Raw genomic sequence first — 26,725 nt, forward strand, 5'->3', positions numbered from 1 at the left:
TACAGTTAAGTATGATACGCTTTGGCACGTCCTCCGAAAAACAAAGCAAAAATGCTAACGCAGAAGTTGCGTTACCTTATAACGATTTCAAGGTTTGAGATGAGAATCCCTGGATATTCGTTTAGCGTTAAGAATTCCTGGATGCCCGTTTATCTGAAAGAAATACATCAATTTAGAAGATCTATGCAGGCTGATAGTTCACATACTAATGGTATTCCCTATACTTGTGGTCTCATGCCAACTCTCCAGGACACCTGTTTCTTGGAGTGTGCTCTCAAGAGAGTCACCAGTGCTTTGGATTTTCCCTCAAACCACTCCATGAGGTATTTAAAGGAGTTAACAAGTTCAAGACCAATAAGTTTAGGGTCTCGATCCTTCACATCCCAAGTAACAAGCACAGAGGCTATAGGCCACTGGCTGAAAGATGGAGACACATACCACCTCAGACCTCCGAGACAGGGCGGCCAGTGCTCCAAGCCATTTTCGAGACCTTCTGTGTCCTGCACATCTGTCCTCCTGCAGCTAAGACAGAACCAATAAGTGAAAAAGCGCTTTAATACTAACTCAAAGCCAGCTTAATTCCTCTTCTGCCACGTCCCCATTATCAGTGACTGCCACACAAGAGCATTATGCTAATGGGGACTTGAGGCCTCGATCCTGAATTCTTGGGTGTGCCGTGCCTGAGATTTAGACAGCAAAGGCGGCCTCAGTCAGGTTAACGAACAGAGGATGTCCGGCTGGAGCTGGAGACTCTTCTACTTCTCCAACCCCCCTGTACTCCACTGTGTTTGTCAACTGATGTAATATTCCCTACAGTACGTGTGATAGACTTGGATTTGAATCTTGGCTCCCTCCCTGCTGTTATCAGAGACAGTTTACTTCTCCCAACCCTGTTTTTCTCTCTCTTGTATCTGAAACAGGACACTATCACTTGACTTTAGGAGGCTACAGTCAGGAGCAACTGAGATGAACAGCACAGGTAGGCTCCCACGAAGCACGAAGCACAGAGCCTCCCTATTTCTCGTGATACTGTCTTGCAGAGCTGGGGTCTGGAAGCACCACAGGCTGTCCCCTCCCCTAGCAGCAAAGGTGGAGCTGGGGCGGGGGGGGCGGTCAGGATATTGACAGCCATCCCTCGGAGAACATTTGAGACTTACCGTACCTGGTTCTGGAGCGATTACTTCCTGCACCTCAGAGCAGGTTAGAAACAGGCATAGGGAAGGGTAAGGTGCCGAGTCTGCATGTGATCAGTGAACCAGGGTCTGGTCAATGACCGGGAGGTGGTGGTAGCGTAACGGGTAAATTCAGTGCCGGAGCTTCGAAGCTCCTGTCTCCCATAACTTCCGGGCCTCTGTAGCTTTTTGCTCGGCTCCGTCTGTCCTCCCCCCATCATTCTGACCCAGAATTCTCCTCCTTGTCCTTCTGTCGTGGGTAGTGGGGACTGCAGTCGGAGCTGGTGTCTCGTGCCCACCCGGCAGCCCCGGCACAAGGAGCAGAAAGCAGGGCTGGCAGGCAGGCACCAGGCAAGGCAGCCCAGGCTCCCACGGGCTGTCTCCAGCATGCCACAGGTTGAAGAACGGTACCCCTTTTCCTTTAGCGTCGAGAAAGCTAGGGCAGGGGAGGGCAACCGACGAAGGAATAAACTTGAAGAGGAGACTGCATCCCACCTGCTTGGACAGAAAGCAAAGCAGCTGTTTCACGGGTACACCTGCGGTTTCAAGATGAGTAAGCAAAGAGCGACAGCACCTGCAGGATGGGAGGAGGGAAAGAACGGAGCCATAAACACTTCCAGAAGAAGAGAATTTCTCTCAACGTGAAATGCACAGATAATTTAATGGAATTTACTTGATTTTCCCCTCTCAGGGTCTGACTTCAGGAAATCAAATTACAAAGTCATCATCACAGCCTAGATTTATTACAACTGACCTGCAGGCAAAAGGATAGAACTATTACATAAACACTTCGATTCCATGTATATATCTTAAATAGAGGAGGAATTCAAACAAGAATACAGGATAAAATATTCCAAAGCTCCAAGAAGCAGTTATGTTACTGAGCTCCATTTTTACAGACAAATAAGGCAATATCCCTGCACATTAGCTTTTTGATAATTTTTATACATTTTTCTATGGTACAAGAGAAAAATAACCAGAGCTCACAATGTACAGTTCTTACACTATTTTCACAGTTTGTGAACACTATACACCCTTTTGTTTTAATAAAGATACATTGTAATAAACTCCTTGCCCTTAAGTTTATAGTTTATAATAATCTATGATTAATACACTAAAATTGCCTTTTGATGTGGTCATCCACACAAGAGAACGGTCAGATGAAGCTCCTGGACAGTCAGAATTGCTTTTATCCCCACGTGTCTGATGGCAAAGTGACCCTATGCGGAGCCAGACAGGAAGTGGACAGAAGAGCAACAGATCTCCTCTTGAGTCCCTGGGAGCGACGGAGGATGATGGCTTGGTGTGGTCGAAGGAAGACGTGCGGCAACGCTTCCTTCCAGAACACTGGGAAGTCTAAGGTTTAGGAAGCCGGGCTGGGGGAGAGCTGGGGAAACTAGGCGAGTGGACCAAAGCGATAATTCATTTCTGATTCTGAAATTTACAGGGATGTCACTTGAAATGGCACCGTTCTCCCTCGACTGTTTTACAGCATTTGGGACGGTCGCCCTGGGCGGGGGGCCCCGGCACCACCTGCCACCCCCTGGTTCTGACGGCGCCACCTGCCTCTCGGCCCACGGCTGCTGTCTGTCCCCTGCACTAGAACCGCGCACAGTGCTGCTTAACCCCATGCAAGGCCGGACGCCCAGGCCCAGCGAGGCCACAGCGACACAGAAGGGGAGCCCGGCTACCGAGGAAGTGAAGAAGCTTAGCAACAGGGGCAGGTTTCAATGGCCTCACAACTATTCTGGGGTGGTTTGGGGGCTTGGGGGGTTTGGGGGTTGTTTTTTAATAGGGTTTTTTTTTTAATAGAGTTCCAATTCCAAAAAATAACAGTGATCTGCCAGAGACTCTCACAGGTGATGAGCTTCTCTAAGGGACTCTGCCGTCTCAGACCCTCCTCCGGTCAAACGGGTCTCTAGAAGACGCTCCTTCATCACCTACCACGTCAGCGGGGCCCCACGTTTCTCAGCCTTTCAAACGTTAGAGCGTAGGAGGGATCTGGGGCTAAACATCCCTGGTAATTAAAAAGGAGTTTGATATAGGAAGGGGGGGGAGGCAAAATATTGGATTAAGCAAAAGTCACAGAGCGGCGACAGCCCAGATGGGCGGGGAGGGGGGATTCAGAAACCAAAGATCTGGGCCAGTGAGAGCAAAAGACTGAGGTTTGGTCTTGTGCTGCCTACAAGCAATCTCTATGTCATCAGTCAAGGCACATCGCTTCTAGCTGCTTCTCCCTGGGAGCGAGCTGTGATGGCTGAAGGATCAGGCTTGGGACCGAGGGGATACGTAGCTGCTACGAGTCGTCCCAGATCAGGCGCTAGGGTTGGAGACATCTGTACACTCTGCCCTCCGTACGTCTTTCTTGTTTCAGTCCGGCTGGTCTGCGGCAGATGGAACATCAAGTTGGCAGCACACCGAATTCTGAGAATGAAGATTCTTGGGATCAGCACCTTCTTTGACAAGTGGCCGACTCCTGAGTCTTCCCGATGAAGAGCAGAAGGACCGGTAAAGGAGAAAAGAACGCATTCTGTCCTGTCTCAATATTTCACTGTCCACCTCTTTGAACGCAACATGGTTTTTGGTAAAGATAAATTCATTCTAATTTCACGTGATATTTCGAACAGGAAGTTTGGCTGAGCACACCGATCCCCGAACGTCGACTGTGATGGTAAAGCAACAGGATATCAAATCAGTAAATCTATTGCACTTGGTGAAGAAAGTAAATTCCTCCTTTGTCTCCCAGCTCCAGAAGGCCGTGTGTCTCGTCGGCTGTGCCAGCTCTTCTCACTCCAGCCCGAGTCTCTCCGTTCAGACATAGCACGTCCATCACCGCGCCCTTCCGGCACTTGGAAGTCTGACAAACACCGTTCCAGTAGCTGCGCCTCCAGGTTTCGAGTCTAGAAATGAATTTAAGATGTGATCTCATCACAGTCAATGAATTGATCGTACTGACTTCCACATTTCATGAGTAAGTTCATCACAAAAGAGCAGGATGAGGTCTCTCTGACCAGCACTAACACTGTGTGATCCGTCGGGTGTCACAGGGATGCACGTTCTAGGTGACGGGAGTAGACAGACATGATGGAAATGAACACCAGATTTATTGCACATGGTGTCTGGGCGAGCAATAAAAACACTGTGATACGGGATGAAAATTCTTTACGTCTTGCTTCCTCTCAGCCCTTTTTTCTCGAGTCTGACGTAGCAGCGCAATCAGTCGACGTACATGGGAGAGCTGGGGGTCGCTGGCATCTGATCCAGGATTTTACACACGTAGCAGGCGACCTCTACGCTACGCTCTTCATACATCAAAATAAAGGGATGTTTCTGCAAGAAAATTGAACAGGGAGAAAGAAAAGACAAGACATCAAAGTTCGTGTCAGAGCCCACACTGAGCTTGTCCCAACTGCAACGGGGCACAGAAGCGAAGGCTCCAACCACACGTGGCTGCACAGAATCGTGGCAGCGGCTCAGAGAGAGGCAAGCGGAGACGCGGCGGCGGGTGCGGGCACGCCCGATCTGGAAGAGCCACCCAGGCAGCGGAGTCGGGAAACTAATCTCTATACCGGGAGCATCTGTTGAGGCAGAGAGCGGAGCTGGGGCCTCTGCTGCCATCTGAGAGCCAAGAAAAGCTGCAGGAAGACCGGCCGCCGTTGCTCCTGGGACACAGACCTCAACTTCACCTCCCATTTCCCCACGAGCAGAAGAAGGATCTTAGAGAAAAGACTGCCAGTGCCTCAGACCCCGCTCCAAGAGGGTCAACGGGACCCCATCCAGAGCTTCTGCCCTGCCTCCTGCAAAGCCCCCCCGGTCACATGCCATCTCTGTCAGTACTTTTCTTTGCGGCTCCTCTAAGTCTGCTGACCCCCCATCTGTAGAGTCACCGCTGGCGCTGACCACAGGCTGGACCTAACACCCTGCACAGCTAGACAGCGGGGTCTTTCCTAAACAGATACCCACATTATTAGATCAGGATTTTCTTCACTGCTGAGACCAATGCCACATCCAGGACAGCTTACGACACCCAAGTCCCAGGGATGGGTGAACTGTCAGAGACGGGAATCTGCTGTGTGAAGTAAATTTGCGCGAGAGCATTTCATGAAGGCAGAAGAAGCACAAGAAAGTCTTACGGGTGTGTTACGCACACACAGACCATGCAGTGGAAGGTGGCTCCTCTAAAGCGAGTGGTACAATTCTTTGGGGGTAATTTTTATGACACGTCAAGGCCAAAATTTTCCGTGAGAATCCAGCTAGTAAACTGATAGGAAAATTATAACTTCCAATTTTCTCTTTCCAAATATCTGTTTCAAACATTTTTTAAAATTGCTCAATTAGGTCAAGCTGTTTGTCTGGATGCAGAGGACCATTACCTGCTTAGTGAACTGGCACGCTAAGAGAACTCGCAGTGAGGAAGTATCTAAGCTTCCCAAAGGTAAAAAAAAAAAAAAAAAGAATATAAAATAAAAGAAAATAAAATTCCCAAAGTCTCATACTCACCAGAAGTTCCTTATACTTTGGCCTTTTGGATTCATCCTTCGTAAGGCTAAAATAACATAAAAATACCATTAATAAAATGGAGACACAGTTACCAAGTATTTTTCTTTTCACAAATGAAATATTACAAAGAATCAAGCAGTTTTTTTCCTTCAGTTACAAAAGTAACAATGAGGACAACCCACCAAACATAAAAAACACAAAAAATTAGACAATCTATAATCTAAGGATTTATCCTGAGGATATTCAGTGTAGAAGCATTAGCGAAAAATCAGAAACAAGGTGACTACTGAAAATTGGATAAATTATGGCACAGCTGCATGGCACAATACTACACAGTTAAATATATGAATGTGTAAGTATAAAATTCTGTGTGTGTGTGCGCATGCGTGCACGTGTTTTCTAAATATATACACGGGTATTTTTTTTTTAAGATTTTATTTATTTATTGGACAGAGAGAGACAACAGCAAGAGAGGGAACACCAGCAGGGGGAGTGGGAGAGGAAGAAGCAGGCTCCCAGCGGAGGAGACTAATGCAGGGCTCAATCCCAGGGCTCTGGGATCACGCCCTGAGCTGAAGGCAGACGCTTAATGACTGAGCCACCCAGGCGCCCCTCTAAATATATACACGAGTATTTATACAGACACTGCCTCAGAGAAGCTAGAGTCTGAGAAGTAAACTACATACAAACTTTATCAATTATCCTTAGATTTTGAAAATTTTTGCATTCTGAATCTCAATGCTGTGTTCTCTGGTCCAAAAGTCGACAACGCTGCAACCTCACTAAAGACTATACTGATATACGGAACCCTCTGCCCGGACGATATTCCCTCTTGAACCCTACCTTGTCTAGTTCATGTTGCCAGAAGTATCTTCATGTTGTTTCTATTTTCCAGATTCGTCCTGGACTGTATCTTAATCACGTCTCCTCCAACTTCAATTAGATGCATTTTTTTTCATTATCAAAAGTTAATTAGGGGAACCTGGGTGGCTCAGTCTGTTAAGCGTCCAACTCTTTGATTTTGGTTCAGGTCATGACCTCAGGGTGTCAGGCTCTGTGCTCAGTGGGGAGTCTGCTTGAGATTCTCCCGCTCCCCCTGCCCCTCGCCCCACTTGTTCTTTCTTTCTCTCAAATAATGAAATATTTTTTTAAAAAAAGCTAATACTGGCAACATGGTTCAGCGATTTCTACAGTCGGCGCCGTGTTCTGTGCCACCCAGACTGCCGCTACGCAGAATTCCCGAACGCACGGCGCCCCCCAGCAGCCAGCCCCCAGCCCCTCGGGGGCGACCCCGGTGAAGACAGCCACCTTAGCCCCCCTGGGGCAGCCTGAGCTAGTGACTGTGCCACAAAAGGGTAGAGAAATCCAGATCCTTGACCACGTCGGGCCGACCTCGGAGGGCCGCCCCCAGAGGGCCACCCCAGCGGCACGGCTCGCTCGGGGGTCCGCGGAGCCCCCACTAAAAACGCGCTACAGCCCAACTTCAGCTTGAGAGCTGCTGCAAGGTCACTGCCACCTCATCAGTTTCCTGCACACCGTTCTCTGCCTTCCAGGGAACCAACCTGCAACCCCCTTCTGCTGGGTTCACACCCCTTCTTGGCCAAGTCTCTCTTTTCTAATAATCTATGAGTGGTAAACTCTTAGTCTTTCCACCCCTGAAAAAAATCTGTATTTCCTCCTTGTTTTGAATGATAACTGTATGCCCTGGTATAAAACTGGAGGACAAGGTTAACAATTATATTTCTTCCATACTCTGGAGCTATGACTCATTTTCTGGCAAATATTGCTGATAACAATTTGGTAGCAGTCTAATAAATTGCTCCCTCACAGACATTCTATCTTCCTTCTAACTTATACCTTATCATTGTTCTGCATTTACTTCAATGCATTTAGGTATAAATTTACTTTGGTTTATCCTACATGGTACTGAGTCTTTAATTTCAATCTGAGAACATATCCTAGATCACGTCTCAAATGCTTTTCACTATTGTCTCCAATATTGCTTCTCCACTTCCAAAATTATCTTGTCATTTTCACTACATACATCTGAGAAGTTCCCATTCTATTTTCCTTGGTGCTTAACTGCTTTTTTTTTTTTAAGATTTTATTTATTTATTTGTCAGATCGAGAGAGAGAGAGAGAGAGAGAGAGCACATAAGCAGGGGGAGCAGCAGGCAGAGGGAGAAGCAGACTCCCAGCTGAGCAGGGAGCCCGACGCAGGACTCAATCCCAGGGCCCCAGGATCACGACCTGAGACGAAGGCAGACGCTTAACCCACTGAGCCACCCAGGCACCCCTAAACTGCTCTTTGATACAGTTTAATCTGTGTCATGTTGGGAAATTCCTCAGGCCTATCTGCCAACTTCCCCAATTCTGTCCTCAATTGTTTCCAGTCTAGAGTTCATCAAATCTGCTGTCCTTTGTAATGATATATTTTTTCATTTCTAAAACTTCTAATAAGTTTTCATATCCAACTATTTCTTTCATTGCTGTTTTACTTCTTCCCCAGTTTTAACAGAACTTACACCTTCATTTCCTTGGACATCCTAAATATTTTAGGATTTTATTTTTAACTATATTCTAGACTATTCCATAAACTCAGCTCGATTTAAAGTAAACTCACATTCTGTTTTATTAGTTCATTTTCTTAGCATTAGATCCCATGTATTTTGGAATTCGGGTTTGCAGGGTGTGCACGCTTATCCATACCTCTGTTCAACAATTCTCCGAGCGCCTACTAAGTACTATGAACTGAAGCAACAGCTAGACAGACAGCAGTTTCATATGTTCGGGTCCACCGGTATAGAACAAGGTCCCATAATGGCTCTTTGAAGTTCCCGTCCCCTGCTGACGTTAGGATTATTACAGACCCAGTCCTCTGGTTATCTACGACCCCGCCACTGCAGCAATCTGTGGCCCAGGCAGCGACTAACACGAGTATGTCGTTCACTCCCCAGATTCTGTCTTCTAAGCAGAGCCAGATCCTGTGGATCCCTGTCTAGAAAAGAGCACTGGTCGACCTTCGATGCCGCAGGAAGTAACGTCCCAGCTGCCACTGCCTGCTTCTAGGCCTGGGGAGAGCAAGGCCAAAGCCGCAGACCCCCACGGCATTTTATACGTCCTTCCATCCAGCTGCCATCCACGCTGATATTTACTTTGTAAAGCTGCCACGACTTTTTGGTTTTCGATTTTTCCATGTCATTTACTGGAGCAAAAAGCTGTGCCAACGTAGAAACTCATAATGCCACATGAGTAGGAGCGTTGAACCAAATTATTAACACTGACTATCTTCTGTTTCAGAATTCCTGCTGCCATTAGTAATCACGTTAACCCCAACTAGTTAAGACCCATCAGCCAAGAAAGTAGCCACATGTCAAGTTCATTCCAATGAAATAAAATTTTAAAATGTATTCCCTTAGCCACCTCTCAGGTGCTCTGGGCTGGGCAGGGAGGGCTGTGACACGTTTCCATCATCTCCAAAAGTTCTGCGGCAGCCTCAGACCCACTTCTCAGTTTACTGATCTCCCTTCAATTACACTGAATCTATCTGCTGCTTTTAATCCAGCTACTGAGTTTTCAGTTTATGCTTTTTTTGTCTGGACGTTCAGTTTGGTGCTTCGTAAGTTTCTGTTTCTTGCTTATATTTCCAAGCTTCTTCTTTGTTTTTCTTTAAATTTATGAAAAACTTCTTTCTGATTCTCATTATTCTCATATCTGAAGTCCTCAGATGTATTCCTGCTATCAGTCGTTTCTACTAGTTCTCATTCCCTGGATGAATGTTGGAATTTCTCCTCAACAACTCATACTGCATTTGACTTTACCTTTGGGAATTCTTGGGTCCCAGACTGATGGATCTGGTCTTGCTTCTGCCGATCGAGTGAGTCTTTCCAATCAGTAGCCTCTTACAATCCTTACCTCCCCTAATTTATTTCTTTAAGTCACTTTTTTTTTTTAATTGAAGTACGTTGATACACAATGGTACATTGGTTTCAGGTATACAACAGTGATTCAACAAGTCTATTCATTACACTGTGTTCCCACCTGTCACCATACAACGCTATTACAGTATCACTGACCATGTTCCCTATGCTGCACCTGTCACCGTACAACGCTATTACGGTATCACTGACTGTGTTCCCTATGCTGCACCTGTCACCGTACAACACTATTACAGTATCACTGACCATGTTCCCTATGCTGCACCTGTCACCATACAACGCTATTACGGTATCACTGACCGTGTTCCCTATGTGGCACCTGTCACCGTACAACGCTATTACGGTATCACTGACCGTGTTCCCTATGCTGCACCTGTCACCATACAACGCTATTACAGTATCACTGACCCTGTTCCCTATGCTGCACCTGTCACCGTACAACGCTATTACGGTATCACTGACCGTGTTCCCTATGCTGCACCTGTCACCATACAACGCTATTACGGTATCACTGACCATGTTCCCTATGCAGCACCTATCACCATACAACGCTATTACGGTATCACTGACCGTGTTCCCTATGCTGCACCTGTCACCGTACAACGCTATTACGGTATCACTGACCCTGTTCCCTATGCTGCACCTGTCACCGTACAACGCTATTACGGTATCACTGACCCTGTTCCCTATGCTGCACCTGTCACCGTACAACGCTATTACGGTATCACTGACCGTGTTCCCTATGCGGCACCTGTCACCGTACAACGCTATTACGGTATCACTGACCGTGTTCCCTATGCGGCACCTGTCACCGTACAACGCTATTACGGTATCACTGACCCTGTTCCCTATGCTGCACCTGTCACCATACAACGCTATTACGGTATCACTGACTGTGTTCCCTATGCGGCACCTGTCACCGTACAATGCTATTACGGTATCACTGACCCTGTTCCCTATGCGGCACCTGTCACCATACAACGCTATTACAGTATCACTGACCCTGTTCCCTATGCGGCACCTTTCATGTCCATGACTTATTCATTCTACAACTGGAAGCCTGGACCTCCCACTCCCCTCCACCCATTTCACCTATCTCCCCTCCCTCCCTCCCCTGTCAACCATCAATTCTCAGTATTTATGGGTCTGTTTCAGCTTTTTGTTTATTCATTTGTTTTGCTTTTTAGATTCCACATATAAGTGAAATCATTTCATTTGTCTTTCTCTGACTTGTTTCATTTAGCATAGTCTCCTTCAGGTCCATCCATGTTGTAACAAATAGCAAGATTTTCGTCTTTTTATGGCCAAGTAATATTCCTCTATTCCACTGCATATATGTGTGTATGTGTATACATATACACACACACACACAGGCATGCACACACACACATGCACGCACAACCCCCCCACATCCTTATCCATTCATCTATGGATGGACACAGATTGCTTCCATATCTTGGCTACTGTAAATAATGTTGCAATAAACGTAAGGGCACATATATACCTTTGAATTAGTTTTTTCATGTTTTTTGGCTAAATACCCAGTAGTAGAACTACTGGATTGTACGGTATTTCTATTTTTAATTTTTTTAGGAACTTCTGTACCGTTTTTCACAGTAGCTGCACCAATTTACATTCCCACCAACAGAGCACGGAGGATCCTTCTTCTCCAGCTCCTTGCCAACACTCATATTTCTTGTCTTTTTAATTCTAGCCATTCTGACAGGTAGGAGGTGATATCTCATTGTACTGTTGATCTGTTTTCCTTGATAATGAGGGACATTAAGCATCTTTTCATGTGCCCTTGGCCATCTGGATGTCTTCTTTGGAAAAATGTCTACGCAGGTCCTCTGCCCATATTTTAACTGAATTATTTGCAGTTTTTTGGTGTTGAGTTGTATGAGTTCTTTATATATTTTGGATATTCACCCCTTATCGGACATCTTACCTCCTGTAGTTTCTGATTTCACTTAGTTTTAGAACTCTGTGGACTCCTTAGTTTTGTGCCAACTCTGATACTTTTAAAAAGATAGCGTAAAATGTTTACCCAGTATTTTAGTATTTCAGTGCAATTATTGTCCAAGACTGAATCCAGCCTAATAACCTGCAGCCCACACTCATCACTCCGCAGCTGTCTCTCCACTCTTCGGGTATTGCTCTGATTTCGTGTCTTTCTTCGCTGGTGTGTACGTTTATGTGTGCCTGTTTGAAATGGAAACTGGTCAAGTTTTCTTTACCTTTGAAATGCATAAAACAACAGCAAAATCTTACAATATCCCTAGACATGGTGCTCTTTTCCCCCTTTTAGTTAATTTGGTCTGATACTTCTAAGGACTCAAGTTTTTCTTCAAGTAAAGATCATTTTCATCTTAATTCTCTGTCCACAATCAGGTAAGTGGAATCTCTGGATTTTTTTCTCCAAGGCTCTCAGCATTCGTCTTTTGTTCATCTTTTCATCCCATTCACCTGCAAGATTAACTCGAGGGTGTTGCCATGCTCCCCGGCCGCTAACCAACACAAGTGTCCTCACGGGGAGTCACTGCAGCAAAGCCTGAGCCAAGTGTAAGGCGGGAGTGAACACTGCCACCGAGCCCCAGCCGTGTCTGGGATCCACTACAGAAAACACTCCCTCAAGACATTTCTAGGATCAAGATCTGCTTCCTAATGTGGCCTGGCCCCCAAGCTGCCTCCTCTCCCAGGTCCTCTGTGCCAAGCTGAGGAATTCCCGAGCAGGTCTCATATCCTGCCTGTGGCGTTTTCCCTCCGCACACAGCAAACTGGAGACCAGTCGGCCCATCCCGGCGTTCAGCCTCATCTTCCCAACTTCACGAGAACTCCTCAAGGATAGTACTTTTGCCCCTTTTCAGAACAAGTGAAGGCTTTTAAAAATTCCATTAATGCTTTAAAAATAGGAAGTTAAAGCAGGGAGGAACGTAAACTGTGTGCTGGTAGCATCCCTTTGGTCCCTAAGCCCTCATCTCCTTTTTAGTCCTTTAGCAAACTTTTAATTGAAGCATATTTTCAGCAAAGAACACACATCCTAAGTGTAGAATAAAAATAAGAGGAACCATATTCTGACCCTATTACCTTTTATTCCTTCTTGTCTGCTTTTTAAATTTCATGTAAATGAAACCATACATGCTGTCTTACGTCGTCCTTCTTCCACTCAATACCGTTTGAAATTTACCCTGTTGCCGAGCGTGGCAACGGCCCCCCTTCGATGCCGTATATGCTGTGGGAACAATGCTAGAACTTACTGTCTACTCTACTGTTGATAGAGGCACTTCTTTCCCGTTGGAGGTGATGAGACATCCTTACGTGTCTTCTAGCGTGCTTCTGCCTGAGCTTTCACGGGGCACGGACTTGGGACTCGAACTGCTGGAGCACAGCGTATGCACCAGCTGTATTCCACCAGCTCTAAGAGATCCTGCCACAGCTTCTCAGAGGGACTGCTCCAACTTACAGGCCTGCAAGTACCATATGGGACTTCCAGTTGCTTCACATGGCCCAGGTACCATCAGTCTTTTAAACTAGTCATTTCTGGCGACTGTAATTGTGTTTCATCGTAGTTTTGATTTGCGTTCCCCTGATGCCTAATAATGCCGAATGAACACCCTTTCATATGTTTACTGAGCACCTGAATGTCATCCTTTTAAGCACCTTTCCAAGTACCTGGCCATTTTTGGTTGTCACTTTCATATTTGTAAGTGTTTTGTACTCAGGAGTACTCCTTACATATTCTGATTGAAATCCTTTGTCAAAAATCTGTGCGGCAAGGACACTGCACGGCTGGCATTTTATTCAGTGGTGTCTTCTAATCAACAGACATTCCTAATTTTAACGAAATCTCTTCTTTTATGCTTAGTTGCTTTCTGTGTGCTGTTGAAGAAATCTTAATCTATCCAAAGGCCATGAGAATCTGTTCCCGTATCTTCCATACGTGTTTAACTTACGCGACTGAAGAAACTCAGTTTGGCCGAAAAACAGCTCAAGGGGAGGATTGAGAAATGTGGCTAGAGTGATAAACCAGGTCCAGATCAGAATGGGTTTTGAAAGCCAGGTTAATTTAGTTTTTTAAGGGCCATAGGCAGCCTCTAGACCAGGGCTCCCCAGTCTTTTTTTATCATTGCCCCTTCCTTTCTGTGAAATTTAAACATATCTGTTTATATTCCGTAGCAGCCCTCTGGAGGGCTGCAAACAGTTATGTTACCCAAGAATTTCTGCCTCTCCAGAACACGTTTTTGCCCCCTTTGGGGTGATGATGTCACTCTGTTAAAAACTCTAGACAGTTTTAAACAAAAAGTAACATGACCAGACATGCACCATAAAAAATACAACTCTGACAAAAAGGAGCGTGGTCTGGAACAGAGTGATACTGGGTTATGAGGAGAGCCAGTAGAAACCTGAATGATCCAGGTCAGAGAGGACAGAAAATGCCCCAGGACAGTGGAAGGGAAGATGGACAAATGTGGAGAGCTGATAGAAGCAGGTCCTAAAAACAGATGTACTTCCGACGACAGCCCCGGATGATCTGGAGAATGAGCTGGAACCATGCACCTACTCAGGGAAAACAATGAGACGCTGATGTCTACACCCATTATCTGTAGGGGAGAACTGGCACCAAGAGACACAGAAATAAAACAAACACAAGTACTACGCATATGGACAACAAAACCAATAAAGAGATCAAGGGATTAAGAAGAAAACACTTCTGGTGGAGGGTTCACAGGTGATCACTTTAGGAATTCTGCTCCATGAATCACACAGATTACTTTAACCAAATTGCTTCATTAAAATGGAACATATACAACGATCACACACAAGTCTATGATCTGCACATTTGTGTGCAAACTGGTAAAAGTAGGTATTTTTAAAAAGGAAGAAGCGCCAATTTGAATCATCCCAATGGCCTTCTACCTAGAAAACCTTGAGGTATTCCTTTCCCCCTGGAAAACCAATGCAAAAGTAGAACTTAATTACAAAAGATGAAGTATTTTTCTAATTGTACTTTCTAATTATTCAAATATTTCCTAATTATTTGAAAAGAGGGCAATGCTAGACTGTGAAACGTAAGTCTTAAAGGGACTAGAGGAGCAAGAAACGGCAGTGCTGGCAAGAAAAAAAATTCTGAGAAAAAGAAAAGCATTTTCAAGAAGGCTTTTTGCTCATAAACATATCTTATTTTTAAATCATGTTGGATAAATTATCAAAAATATTCAAATGGTAATGAAACAGGTTTCATTTAAAACACAGACTGAAACAGTACAAAGCACGACTGGATTCCTGCCGTATCTGCACGTTTATTTTTACGTTCTACGCACACGGGTGTGCATGTGCACACACACCGTTAGAAGGGCACAAACACCACCAGGGGTCGGTTCACTCCTCCCTTGGAACAGGTTTCAGAGAGCCAGTATGTGGTCCGCCAGCTGAGCTTGCGGCCTGGCTCCAGCACACGGACGCCGCTGCATTAGAGGCCGCGTCAGAGTGGAGATCCGCCCCTGCACCTGCAGTCTGACCTGGGCGGGTCCTGACTTAGCAAAAGCTCCAGGTGATTCTAGTACAACTGCACTGTTAGACCCACATCAGACTAGGACGACCAGTCCCGCCTGGGTTGTATTTGTGGTACAAGGTACTCGGAATCTGGAGGCAGCAGCCCCCCCACCCCGACATCTGTTTTTCATCAGTATTCAGTTGTAGAGTGAGAGAGTGATGCCCTCCAGGCCAGCTGGAACCTTCCGTGTGGCCAGTGTGACCCAGAGTCGCAGCTAGGAAGCAGAGTGATTGGAAGAAGCTCCCCTTCCCCAGCGTAAAGGACCAACGCAGCTAAGAATAAGTAAGCCTTGCTGTACTCACCACATGGTTTTCGAGAACTCAGAAATCAAGTACTCACCACAAGTTGACAAAGTTGATGAAGCTCGGGGAGAACTCCCTTTCTTCAGAGTTACTCAGCTGTGGAGGGTCCCCTTTCACGACTTGTGTGAGTTGATCGAATACACTATTCCACTTTGGATAAGGAAACCGGCCTGTGGCTAACTCGTACTAGAGAGAACACAGAGAGAAAAACAAAATATACTGGGCATTACCGACTGCTCCTTGCTGGAACACCCACATTGAAAATCTGAATTCCAAGCAAAATTCTTGTAAAGCCTTGAATCGAACCCAGATGAGGGTGAGGGGAAATTCTCACAGGTAGTAAGGCTAAGTGGAAGGGCTATTTAGAAATCAAGATAATATAAGATCAACTGAGTTCGAGGATGGGGACTAAAAGGAAACGCCAGATTTAAACCCAGACACTGTCACCGCTGCCTGAGCACCAGGTAGCCCTCAACTCTGACTCCTTTGTATGAAGAATCCTGGAAGGCTGGTTCTAGACCTTTCCTGGTGCAAAGTGTGCACAATCTGTAGTTATCTGAATGGAAGGCCATGTCCAGAACAGTGGCCAAAGTCATTTTTAAGGTAAGAGAACTTTCAACCAACAAAAGCCCAACCTGAGCTCAAAGGAAGCAACATGCAAATTCTGTTCTCCAGCCAACCTGGGGTTACTACAATTTCACCCACAGGCAGATATTTCTGTAACTGAAGAAATCAAGTCTGGGTGAAACCCCAAACCCTGAACCCCAATAATGGTGCTCGGGACAGTATCTCTAAACCACACCAAACCAGATCTGAAGGGTCTTACGGACATATGTCCCAATGCGCCAAAGGTCAAACTTACCTGTGGACTATTTTCTCATCTTTCTCTCACTCTGTTCTGAGGATAATGAAAACCCAATGAAAACCAAAAAATTGTGCTTCTTCCAAAAAATGGGTCTAAATCTGCAGCATGGCCTAAATGAGCCCCTTGTTGGGTGCACTGACAGGTGATGGATATGGGAGGGTGACAGCTCCAAGCTTATCGGAGAAGAAGGCATCTGAGAGACAGTGCTGTCTGAGGTGACTGTCTCATAGCTTTCAGCTTAGGGCTATCGGATGGCGTCGACTTAGTCAAATATTAAATTACTAGTTTATACAGTGAAAGGAAAGCTACCAAGCAAATGTGAGAGCATCCTCCAATGGGAGGCTGGGATGGGAAGTCCTTCTTCACCCTAAGATGGCACCTTCAGCTCACCACTGTCCCCAGTTACACACACGTCTGTGGGGGGCAGGCAGGCGTGCCACACACATGAAGAAATTCAGTCCTCTGGCTGAGGTTTCTTTTTTTTTTTTTTTTAATTTTTTTAAAGATTTTATTTATTTATTTGACAGAGACAGAGACAGCCAGCGAGAGAGGGAACACAAGCAGGGGGAGTGGGAGAGGAAGAAGCAGGCTCACAGCAGAAGAGCCTGATGTGGGGCTCGATCCCAGATCGCCAGGATCACGCCCTGAGCTGAAGGCAGACGCTTAACCGCTGTGCCACCCAGGCGCCCCTGAGGTTTCTTTTTGACATAAACACAAATGCTCGGGACAAAGTAAACCTTACTGGCTATTTATAACACTAGGAATAACTTCATCAGATTCATTCTTGAGAACAGATGTTAATAAGAGAAGGGAAAGGTAAAATGTACCACAGAAAGTGAAGGACTCAGGAACTTAGAAATTAATTTCACACATTTCTTAATTTTTATAAGATTATCCATATGGAAAATAGATTATGAAGCAATTGTAAGTACTGAATGCTTTGCTTTTAAACAAAGTTTAGCCAGATATACTAAAAGAACTTGCTGAAAATGTTTCTGTTAAAACTTTTCATAAAATTCTGTTTTTATGATGTTTTATGACGTCTTTAAACATAACCGGTCTGGACATAGGTGTTTCTGAATCGTGAATGTCCTTTACATGCACGCAGTTAGGGACCTCAGCGGGAAGCTACAGGTCGTGCTGTAGGCCTTTGGACCAGTCACCACACCTAAAAGATGCCCAAGTTCCATGTTCCCTCCTAACTAACAAAGAAGGGATTACTTCCCTCCTTTGGTCGGTTGGCTTCACAATGAGAACAGACTCCAGGAGGTGTTGCCCGTACCAGGTCACAAGGGAAACCGGAGGGAGTCTGCCACAGAGGTGAGCTCGTAGCCTTCAGTTCTCGGTACAGAGAATTCTCGAGGCCCGGCAATGTGACTCGCCAGGACAACAAGCAAGGGTATGTGATTCTCATCTACAGGAAGACCTCAAGACCACGTAATGCCAATGAACAGATGGAGATTATTTAGTAAGCTACACAAGAATTCCCTGCTCAGAACCTGTGTTACCTCTGGGCTGTGGGACCTTTAAAAATGGGAGGAAATGAAAGGAAAAGTTTGGGCCACCTCCCACACAGGACACGGCCCCATCTAGTGATGGGAAATTCAAAGAACGTAGAAGAAGCTGTCCCAAGTCAGAAAAGTGCCGAGCTGTGGTAAAACAGCAAGTGCAAGGAAACAGATCTACAATTTCAAAACAAAATTTACTAATAAGGAAGTAATAAGCACATAAAGATACTTCTAAGACAGAAGGAAAATTTCGGTACAGTCACAGGTGAGAAAGAAGAGTTTATTTCATTGTACTTAGTTGCAAATTAAGTAGCTTCCTCACTCTTCTTTCTCGGTGTCTCTTTAAGAACTTTTATTAGAATTACCCCCTAGGTAGCTCGTGTTCCTCCAGAACTGAGTTACTTTCAGCTCACTCGTTTGTGACTTTTCTATTCAGTGAACAGAAGATTCCAGGTAGAAACTATCCTCCTACAGGTAAACATGTCCACCTGACGCACACGCCGTACAGAGTATTACCAGACGTGCTCCTCTTGCCTCAGGTGGGAGGAGCCGGTCACCGCCACACCGACTGCAAGTGGGCAGCCCTCCCCTGTCCCTGTTCTCGATGCAGGTGCTGACTCCTAGTATCTCTGGCCAAGAGACCCAGAGAGACACCGAAGGGCCTGAGGCACTGCATAAAACCTTGAGGGAAACCGTCAACTCTGGTTTGATTTTTAAAGCAAAACACAGACTTTTTTTCAACAACTAGAAGACATAGTCCCTGTGATTATAACCATAGAGAAAAAATAGGTAAATAAAGTCAAAGACTAGAAGAGGCAAAAAGGAGAAAAAAAGCAGTTCTCATGAGGGGTGGAAGGCTGATAAAATGTTCTTTCCATTCTAAATTTCCTGCTACACCACCGTGACGAACATACCAATGTGATCCCCAAACTCCAGACATCAGAGCGGACGTCATATCCTTGTCGCGACGCACTCGGGTCTATTCTTTCAGGCTGGAACAGAAAGAGAAGTCATGGTCATTAATTATGCATATTCTCAGGGAGCAGGACGGAAGCAACAGCTGGGTAGGGAGCCGAAATGCCAGCATACTCCTAGAAAAATCCACGTCTAGGGTCAGACTGGGAGTAACAGGAAGCCATCATCTTACTGAAAACCAGCAACAACAACAACAAAACCCAACCCAATACCACCTCCATAAAGGGAACACAAAGCAACTCTTCTAATTTTTTCCCCCAAAGGACTCACCAGCATTTACAAACCGGAAGCTGAGAACAAAGAAAAAAGGAAGAAAACTGGAAAAGCGAAAAAAATAATTACAGGGTCAGATTAGTAAGCAAGTAGTGGTAAACAGAAAGAAAAAAAAAAAAAAAAGAGTAAGTCTTCTCTGTTTCACTGAATAAGGCCACACCACAATATATCTGAGATACAAGCACAAACATGAGCTAAATCCATTATAATTGCTCCACCCATTCTTCATCATAAAGCTAAATGCATCACTATGCGTATCTTTAAAGATATCTATTAGTCATTTTTAACCAAATTAAGGCACTGTCAAAATATATTATCCTATCATGCAAACAGGAAAAGTCATCTTTAGTAATTTCTGTGAAGGGAGCATTCTTTACATTTCCTTGAAATAAGGGACCATCATTTACATAGTGTGTCGGGGATGGAGAAGGAGGAGAGAGCCACTAGCACAGAGCTGACAACGGTCCTCAGCCAAGGCTGAGAGTCACTGTTACTGAAAGAAATGTCCAGGACTACAAGAGTTTGGAGACCTAGTTTACACAGTTTTGTTTTGAACATGAGTACTGTGGCTGCATCAGTATTCACTGGAAGCTACTTTGTTTTTAGTTGTGAAAATATGTATTTAAGATGAGATATGAATTACATAAAAATCCCAGAGAGTCAACCAAGAGAGGACAACATTCTGTCCAACAACGGCAGGATACACAGTTTTCTCAAGCTTTCATGGAACATTCACTGATATAGACTATATTTGGGGCCACAAAACACACCTTATTTTTAAAAAGACAAATCACGCAAAGCACGTACTCAGATCACAAAAATCACTAAATTAGAAAGCTAACAGAGAGTTACGTGGGAACTCCCCAGATATCTGGAGATTAAACAGCACACTTCTAAGCAACACACCAATCACAGAGGAAGCCTCAAGTGAAACAACAACAACAACAACAACTAACTTTGCACTAAATGAAAACGAAATAGAACTTATCGAATGTTGGGAAATGCAGTGAAAGTAGTAATGAGGGGGAAATTCATAGCACCAAATTCAAATACTAGAGGACAAGACAGATCGCAATCAATACGTCACTTTACAACTTTAAGGAATTAAACAGAAGAACCAGTAAAATAGACAAAAACAAACAAAAACCACAGAGAAAAGACAACAAAATCCAAAAGGATTCTTTAGAATGACCAACAAAACTGACAAACTTTCAGCTACGCTGATAGAGTGAAAAGGAGAGACAAATGACTAAAATCAGAACAAAAGAGGGGACATTACTACTGCTCTTCCAGAAATGAAGGAAACGGACATATTATTTGAAAATGAAACCTATTCAAAAATAATACAGAAATCTGAATAGACTTAAAACTACTTTTTCAATGAATTTGTTATTTAAAAAACCCTCCCATGAAGAAAAGTCAAAACCCAGATGGGTTCTGGTGAACTCTTTCAACAATGCAAGAGAGAAATAACACCAGTCTTACACAAATATACTCACTTGCGGCAACCTAACAGAGACATTACAGCACAATTCATAACCCTCGTAAACACAGACACAAAAATTGTTAACAAAAATAATGACAAAATCTAAATGACAACATGTGAAGAGGTAATAATCACGACCAAGTGGTGTTTATCTCAGGAATACAGCACTGACTTAAATCTTGAAAAGCAATGTGATGCACCAAATTTACAGAAAAATGAAGAAATATCATACCACCATCTCAGTAAATGTAGGCATCTAACAAAATTCAAAATTCAGTTTTTAGCATACTAAGAGAAAAGAAGGAAACTTCATTTCACAACGGGCATCCAAAAATCACCAAGAGCTAACATCGTATTTACCTGTGAAATCCAGAACACTCCCTTCCTAAGTAAATGTGGAACAAGGTACAACTTTTTTTTAAAAAAGATTTTATTTATTTATTTATTTGACAGAGAGAGAACAAGCAGGGGGAGGGGCAGAGGAAGAGGGAGAAGCAGACTCCCCGCTGAGCAAGGAGCCCAATACAGGACTCGATCCCAGGACCCTGGGATCATGACCCGAGCCGAAGGCAGACGCTTCACTGACTGAGCCACCCAGGCGCCCCCAAGGTACAACTTCTATTCAGCATTATATTGGAGGTCCTAGCCAGTACAAAAAAGTAAGGAGGAAAAAAAACGACGCTATTTTACTCACAGACACTTGAACTTCTGCAACTGTTTACACAGAAAATCCCTCTAAAGTTAACAGCAAGGACACAGGGCACAGTGACAAAATACACAAATTGTCTGTCTTTATTTATAACAACGGGAAAATACTGGGAGGGGTGCCTGGTGGCTCAGTCAGTTAAGCATCTGACTCTGGATTTCAACTCAGGTCATGATCTTGGGGTCCTGGGATCAAGCCCCATGTCAGGCTCTGTGCTCAGCGCAGAGTCTGCTTGCCCTTCTCCCTCTGCTCCTTCCCCCCCACTCTCTCTCTCAAATAAATAAAGAAAATCTTTTTAAAAAAGAAAAATACTGGAAAATGTATTTTTAAATTCTATTTACAATAGTAGCATCAAGAAACATGAATTCCTCAGGGATAATTTAAGAGTTCAAGAGTTCCTACACTGAAAACTACAAAACACTGCTGCTAGCAAAATGACCCGATGAACAGAAACAGCAGGTACTGAAACACTTGGTAACGTCAAGCTATCCACAGGTGAATGGACGAATGAACTGTGGTCTATCAGTGCAATGCAGAACGTCTCAGCAATAAAAAGAATGAACTAACACACCCAATAGCATGGCTATCTCTTCAAAACACTATGCAGAGAGAAGAAGGCAAGACACAAACCAGCACAGAGTGTAAGATGACATTTAGATGAAACTCCGGGAAAAGCAAGTCCAACTGACACTGACAGAAAACAGGACCAATGATCTTTTTTTGGTGACAGACATCTTCATCTCTTGACTGATGAGGTGACTACATGAGTAACTACATTTGTCAAAACCCGAAGTGTATACTTACAACGGGTGCCTACCATTTGTGGTTCTGGTGGTCATGTCCTCCTGAAACGGCTTTATGTTTATGTCAAAGAGCTGGAATTTCCAGCCCATGTGTGCTGAGAAAACTTACCCAACTCCTGTAAAAAAGTCAAACGAGGACTTCTTTCGATCATACTGGAGCACTGGCAAGCCTACCCAAGGATTATTTACGTGTCGTTTCATTTCACTTGATACTTATTATTCATTAGGGCCAGACACTTAAGTTACGTGATTACTGGAATATTTTTGCCCGTGAGGGATGCGAATGATTTCTGTTCGGTAACCCCAGAAGTTACTTCTTTGTGGGCCTGGAGATGAGGAGCAGTACTGTATTTGAATGAGCCATCCCATCCCAGTGTTCCTTCCTCAGGGACCATAAATACTGAATTACACAAATGTTCTTGAGCTAGTCTCACCTTCCTGCCTGTCCAGTGTTCTTATGAATGAGTTAAATGTATTTCTGACAGGTTCTTTCTTTACTTGTATGTATAATATTTTTAACATTTTGAAAATTATTCTTTGAGAGTAGATATTTAAGATTCATGAAATTATTTATAGACTCTGCATCCTAAATCTAAATCCAAAGTACAGGTTTGAAAAACAAAAAGCTTTTTAAAAGTATGAAGTTTAAAGGAAAACATCAACTCGGAGAATAGGCTATGTAACATTAACAAAAATAGGAACAACAACAAAAAGATAAAACAATTTTATACCCAAAAGTATATATAAAAATGAATACACAACTCAAGTTACTCTGTATTGAAATATATAAAATACAAACCAAGAAATAAGGAGAAACTGACGATCGTAATGTTAACAGATTTTGAACAAATCCTTAATTTTCTTGGATTAAAGAGGCAAAAAAGAGGGCTTAATAAACGTAGTTAATAATACAGAACTGGCCTTTTCCAATATTTCATTTTTAACTGATCACTGATCATGCTAAAAAGAATCTCAGTATGGGGGCGCCTGGGTGGCACAGCGGTTAGGCGCCTGCCTTCAGCTCAGGGCGTGATCCTGGCGTTATGGGATCGAGCCCCATATCGGGCTCTTCCGCTGTGAGCCTGCTTCTTCCTCTCCCACTCCCCCTGCTTGTGTTCCCTCTCTCGCTGGCTGTCTCTATCTCTGTCGAATAAATAAATAAAATCTTTAAAAAAAAAAAAAAAAAAAAAAAAAAAGAATCTCAGTATGTTCCAAAAGGCAGAAATGCACAGGCTAAAAAGCTCTGAAAGGAAGTAATAAGCCAAGAGATTAAAAAGAATCAATGAAACAACTTTGTAGCGGTTAGCTATGATGTGTAACAAATTATCCTAAATTTTAGTAGCTTTAAAACAACAAACGTTTATTATCTCACAGTTTCCGTGAGTCAGGATTCAGGGACTATTTTTGATGGGTGGTTCCGGATCAGGGTGAATCATGACTACAGTCAAGATGTCGGGCAGGACTGACGAATTTACTGGATCCTGGAGGATTTGTCACCAAGCTCATTCACACGGTTCCTGGCAGGAAGCCTTAGTTCCTCACCACAGGAGTCTCCCATAAAGCTGCTTAAGTGTCCTCACAACATGGTAGTTAGCTCTCCCCAAAGTGAGCAATCCAAGAAAGAAAGAAGAAAGAAGCTACAGTGCTTTTTTATGACCTACTCTCAGAAGGGACACAATGTCCTTTCCGCCCTATGTCCTTCATTAGAAGTGACTCGCTAAGTTCAGTCCATGCTTCAGGCTGTACTTGGTCTCCACCTCGTAAAGGGAAGTGTAGGGAAGAAACTGTGGACAAATTTTTAAACTACCACACTTCTGGATAGTAAATAACATTCCAGTAAACAGCTCCCACATCTAACATTTAAAACAGCTAGGAAAACAAAAATATGTATGTGTATACACGTACACACACGTACCCACCCATACGCACGCTGATGCTGAGGAAATAGTACAATTTCACAGGTTTTGAAGAATTCTCTATCTTTCCTCAAAGACTCCTGGCTAAGATGGATTTCAATCTCAAAGAACAGAAAACTCTGCCACCACAGATGTTCTGAAGTCCGGGGAAACTTTTTTGAGCTCAAGGAGGTCAAAGATGTTTCGCTCATGAGATAACCATTAACTTTTTACTATATGAATAAAATAAAGATGGAAATTTTCCCAATTCGATTTTTAAAGCTGGCATAGCCCATATAAAACCTTCACAATATGAACTATAAACCAATCTCATTTAAACATTTTTATGCAGAAATTATAAAAATGTAAAAATATATTAAACATATAAACGATGAGCCAGGTAGGGGTTATTTCTCAAATGCCGGAACGATTCAACCACAGGAAACAGATTACTATGATCATCCTATCAGTAACTATGTGGGAAGAAACATTTCCTCATGGGTCGACTGACACCAAAAAGGCACTTAATAAAATTTTAACAGCTGTTCCTGATTCGTTCTCATCTTCTCTCTCTCTCTCTCACACACACACACAGAGAAATGCACACAGACTTAAATCAGAAAAAAAAATTTGCTTTCAAGTCCAAAAAACCATGAGAATCCTGCTATCAATATTATCATTCAACATCTAGATGTTCCAGGCAAAGCGACAGAAGTAAATATGAGAAAAGTAAATACATATGCATGTAGGAGAAAGATCAATACATACAAAGAGGGCCAAGGCAAAAATTATTTGCAGAATGGTACCTTGAGTACAGTCTGAGACCTATTCAAAAATGAGGCAGATGAGTAATTTGGCCGGTTATAAAATTAACATATCAATCGAAATAGCTTCCCTCCGTGTGTCAGCAATTATTAGGAAAACACATTACATTACATTCAAAATAGCCACAAAAAACTGTCTTAGCACCCGAGAATACAGCAGGGAACAAAGACTCAGGTCTCAAAGGGCTTACAATCTGGTTGGGAGATACAGATACTGAAACAAATCATCAGGTGGTGATGAGGGTTACGAAGCAGAGCAGGGTCAGGAGGTAAGAGAGAAAGGGAGGGCACCATGCCAGATGCGGTGGTCCAGGAAGGATTATCGAAGCATGTGCTCCAAGACCTGACCTAAGTGAAAAACTGGCACATTAAAAATATTCACAGGGGAGAGAGTTCCAAGGAGAAAGGAAAAGACCACGAGGGAGGAATATCCTCCCATACACATGGGGAACAGAGAGGTCAGTGCGGTGGCCGGAGCTGGGCAAACGAGGCTGAGGGTAACATGAGGGCAATTCAGAAAGACAGCTGAGGGCCAGATCACGCAGAGCATTGTGGGCCCACTATGAGGAGTTAGGGATGAGGCGGTGTCATCTGACAATGCTTGGAAAGGACAACTGGCTACTGTGTTGAGCACGGACTACGTAGTAGAACAAGGTTAAGCAGGGAGACCATTCTGGGAACAACAGCCATCAGGCAGGTGAGGAATGCCAGCGGCCGGGCCAAGGAATATCCGTGGTTTTTAAAAAGAGGGTGGGTTCCATGCTGTGAAAGTAAAGCAGACAAGCCTTTGCTTATGGACAGGATGCAGAATATGGAAAGTAGACGGAAACGAAACTCCCAAGTCTATGTCCTGAGCAACTGGAAAGAGGGAGCTGGTATTTACTGAAATATAGACAAACTGACCGGGCGGGGGGTGGGGGGATGCAGTTCCCTGATCTTGTAGGGAGCAGAGAGGTGATATGATGCGGTCAAGAGCTCAGTACTGGACTTCTTATATTTATGACTTCTATGGGATCTAAGAAGGGTTATAGAGTAGGAAACTAGACACATGATTTTGGAGTTGACAGCTGAGGTGTGGACAGGACAGAAACCATCAGCATTCGTCATTCCCGAGCAGCCACTAAATGACAGATTCTGCACCTCCCTGAACAAAAGAGACAGAAGGTCTTACTCCTTAGGATTGGATGGACTCACTAAAAACAACTGGGTGGTTAAGAGGAAAAAAAGAGATTGAATACTCAGCCCTGGGGCACACCAGTGTAAAGAGACTGGGAGCATGAGAAGGCCCTAGACAACCAGGAGAGAGAGAGAGAGGCCAGCCAGGAAGGTAGCTAAGAGCATGGAATGTCACGAAACCAAGTGACAAAGTCCTTCAAGAACACAGCATTTCAAACATTACAGGAAAATTATGGAAGATCACGACTCAAAACTCACCACGGTCTTCGGCAACATAAAAGATGGTGTTCACTCTGATGACAGCAGTTAAAACGCAGTGATGGGGGGCAAAAGAACCCACTAGGAAGGGTCCAAAAAGAATTAAAGAAGAAAAACGGGTCACCTGGGTGGCTCAGTTGGTTGAGTGTCTGACTCTTCATTTCAGCTCAGGTCTTGATCTCAGGGTCATGAGCTCAAGCCCCATGTTGGGCTTGAAAACAAAAAAAGGAGAAAAAGCACACATAGTGGGTATAAAGTATTCAGAAATGACAACAAAATTTGAAAAAATTTATTAAGAAATGTGTACCGCCTGTGAGAAGGAAAAATTAACAAGAAACATGAAGATAACCAGAGTGAATGGAGAGAAACAACATATTCTTCATTGGGAAGACTCAAGAACATAAAAATCCAATAACCAAAGGAATTTATATGTCTAGTGAGATGTCAGTTAGGCTCCTGCTGAGTTATTTTTAATAATGATACACTGTTC

At 44.0% G+C, this 26,725-nt stretch overlaps 1 protein-coding gene across 4 annotated transcripts in view; it reads right to left on the reverse strand.

Moving 5' to 3' along the window:
- Positions 1-1,814: 1,814 nt before the first annotated feature.
- MAP2K4 (mitogen-activated protein kinase kinase 4) overlaps positions 1,815-26,725 on the reverse strand; it is a 139,657-nt gene continuing 114,746 nt past the window's right edge. For all 4 annotated transcript variants that reach the window (XM_026521023.4, XM_044391782.3, XM_057311313.1 and 1 more), the window contains 4 exons: positions 18,754-18,831; positions 15,504-15,652; positions 5,673-5,718; positions 1,815-4,502 (listed from right to left, as the gene is read on the reverse strand). In XM_026521023.4, coding sequence (XP_026376808.1) covers positions 4,389-4,502; positions 5,673-5,718; positions 15,504-15,652; positions 18,754-18,831 — 387 coding nt within the window. In that variant the 3' untranslated portion in view covers positions 1,815-4,388. The remainder of the gene's footprint in view (positions 4,503-5,672; positions 5,719-15,503; positions 15,653-18,753; positions 18,832-26,725) is intronic.

The sequence above is a fragment of the Ursus arctos genome, unplaced genomic scaffold, assembly GCF_023065955.2.
Source record: "Ursus arctos isolate Adak ecotype North America unplaced genomic scaffold, UrsArc2.0 scaffold_14, whole genome shotgun sequence".
Lineage (NCBI taxonomy): Eukaryota > Metazoa > Chordata > Mammalia > Carnivora > Ursidae > Ursus > Ursus arctos.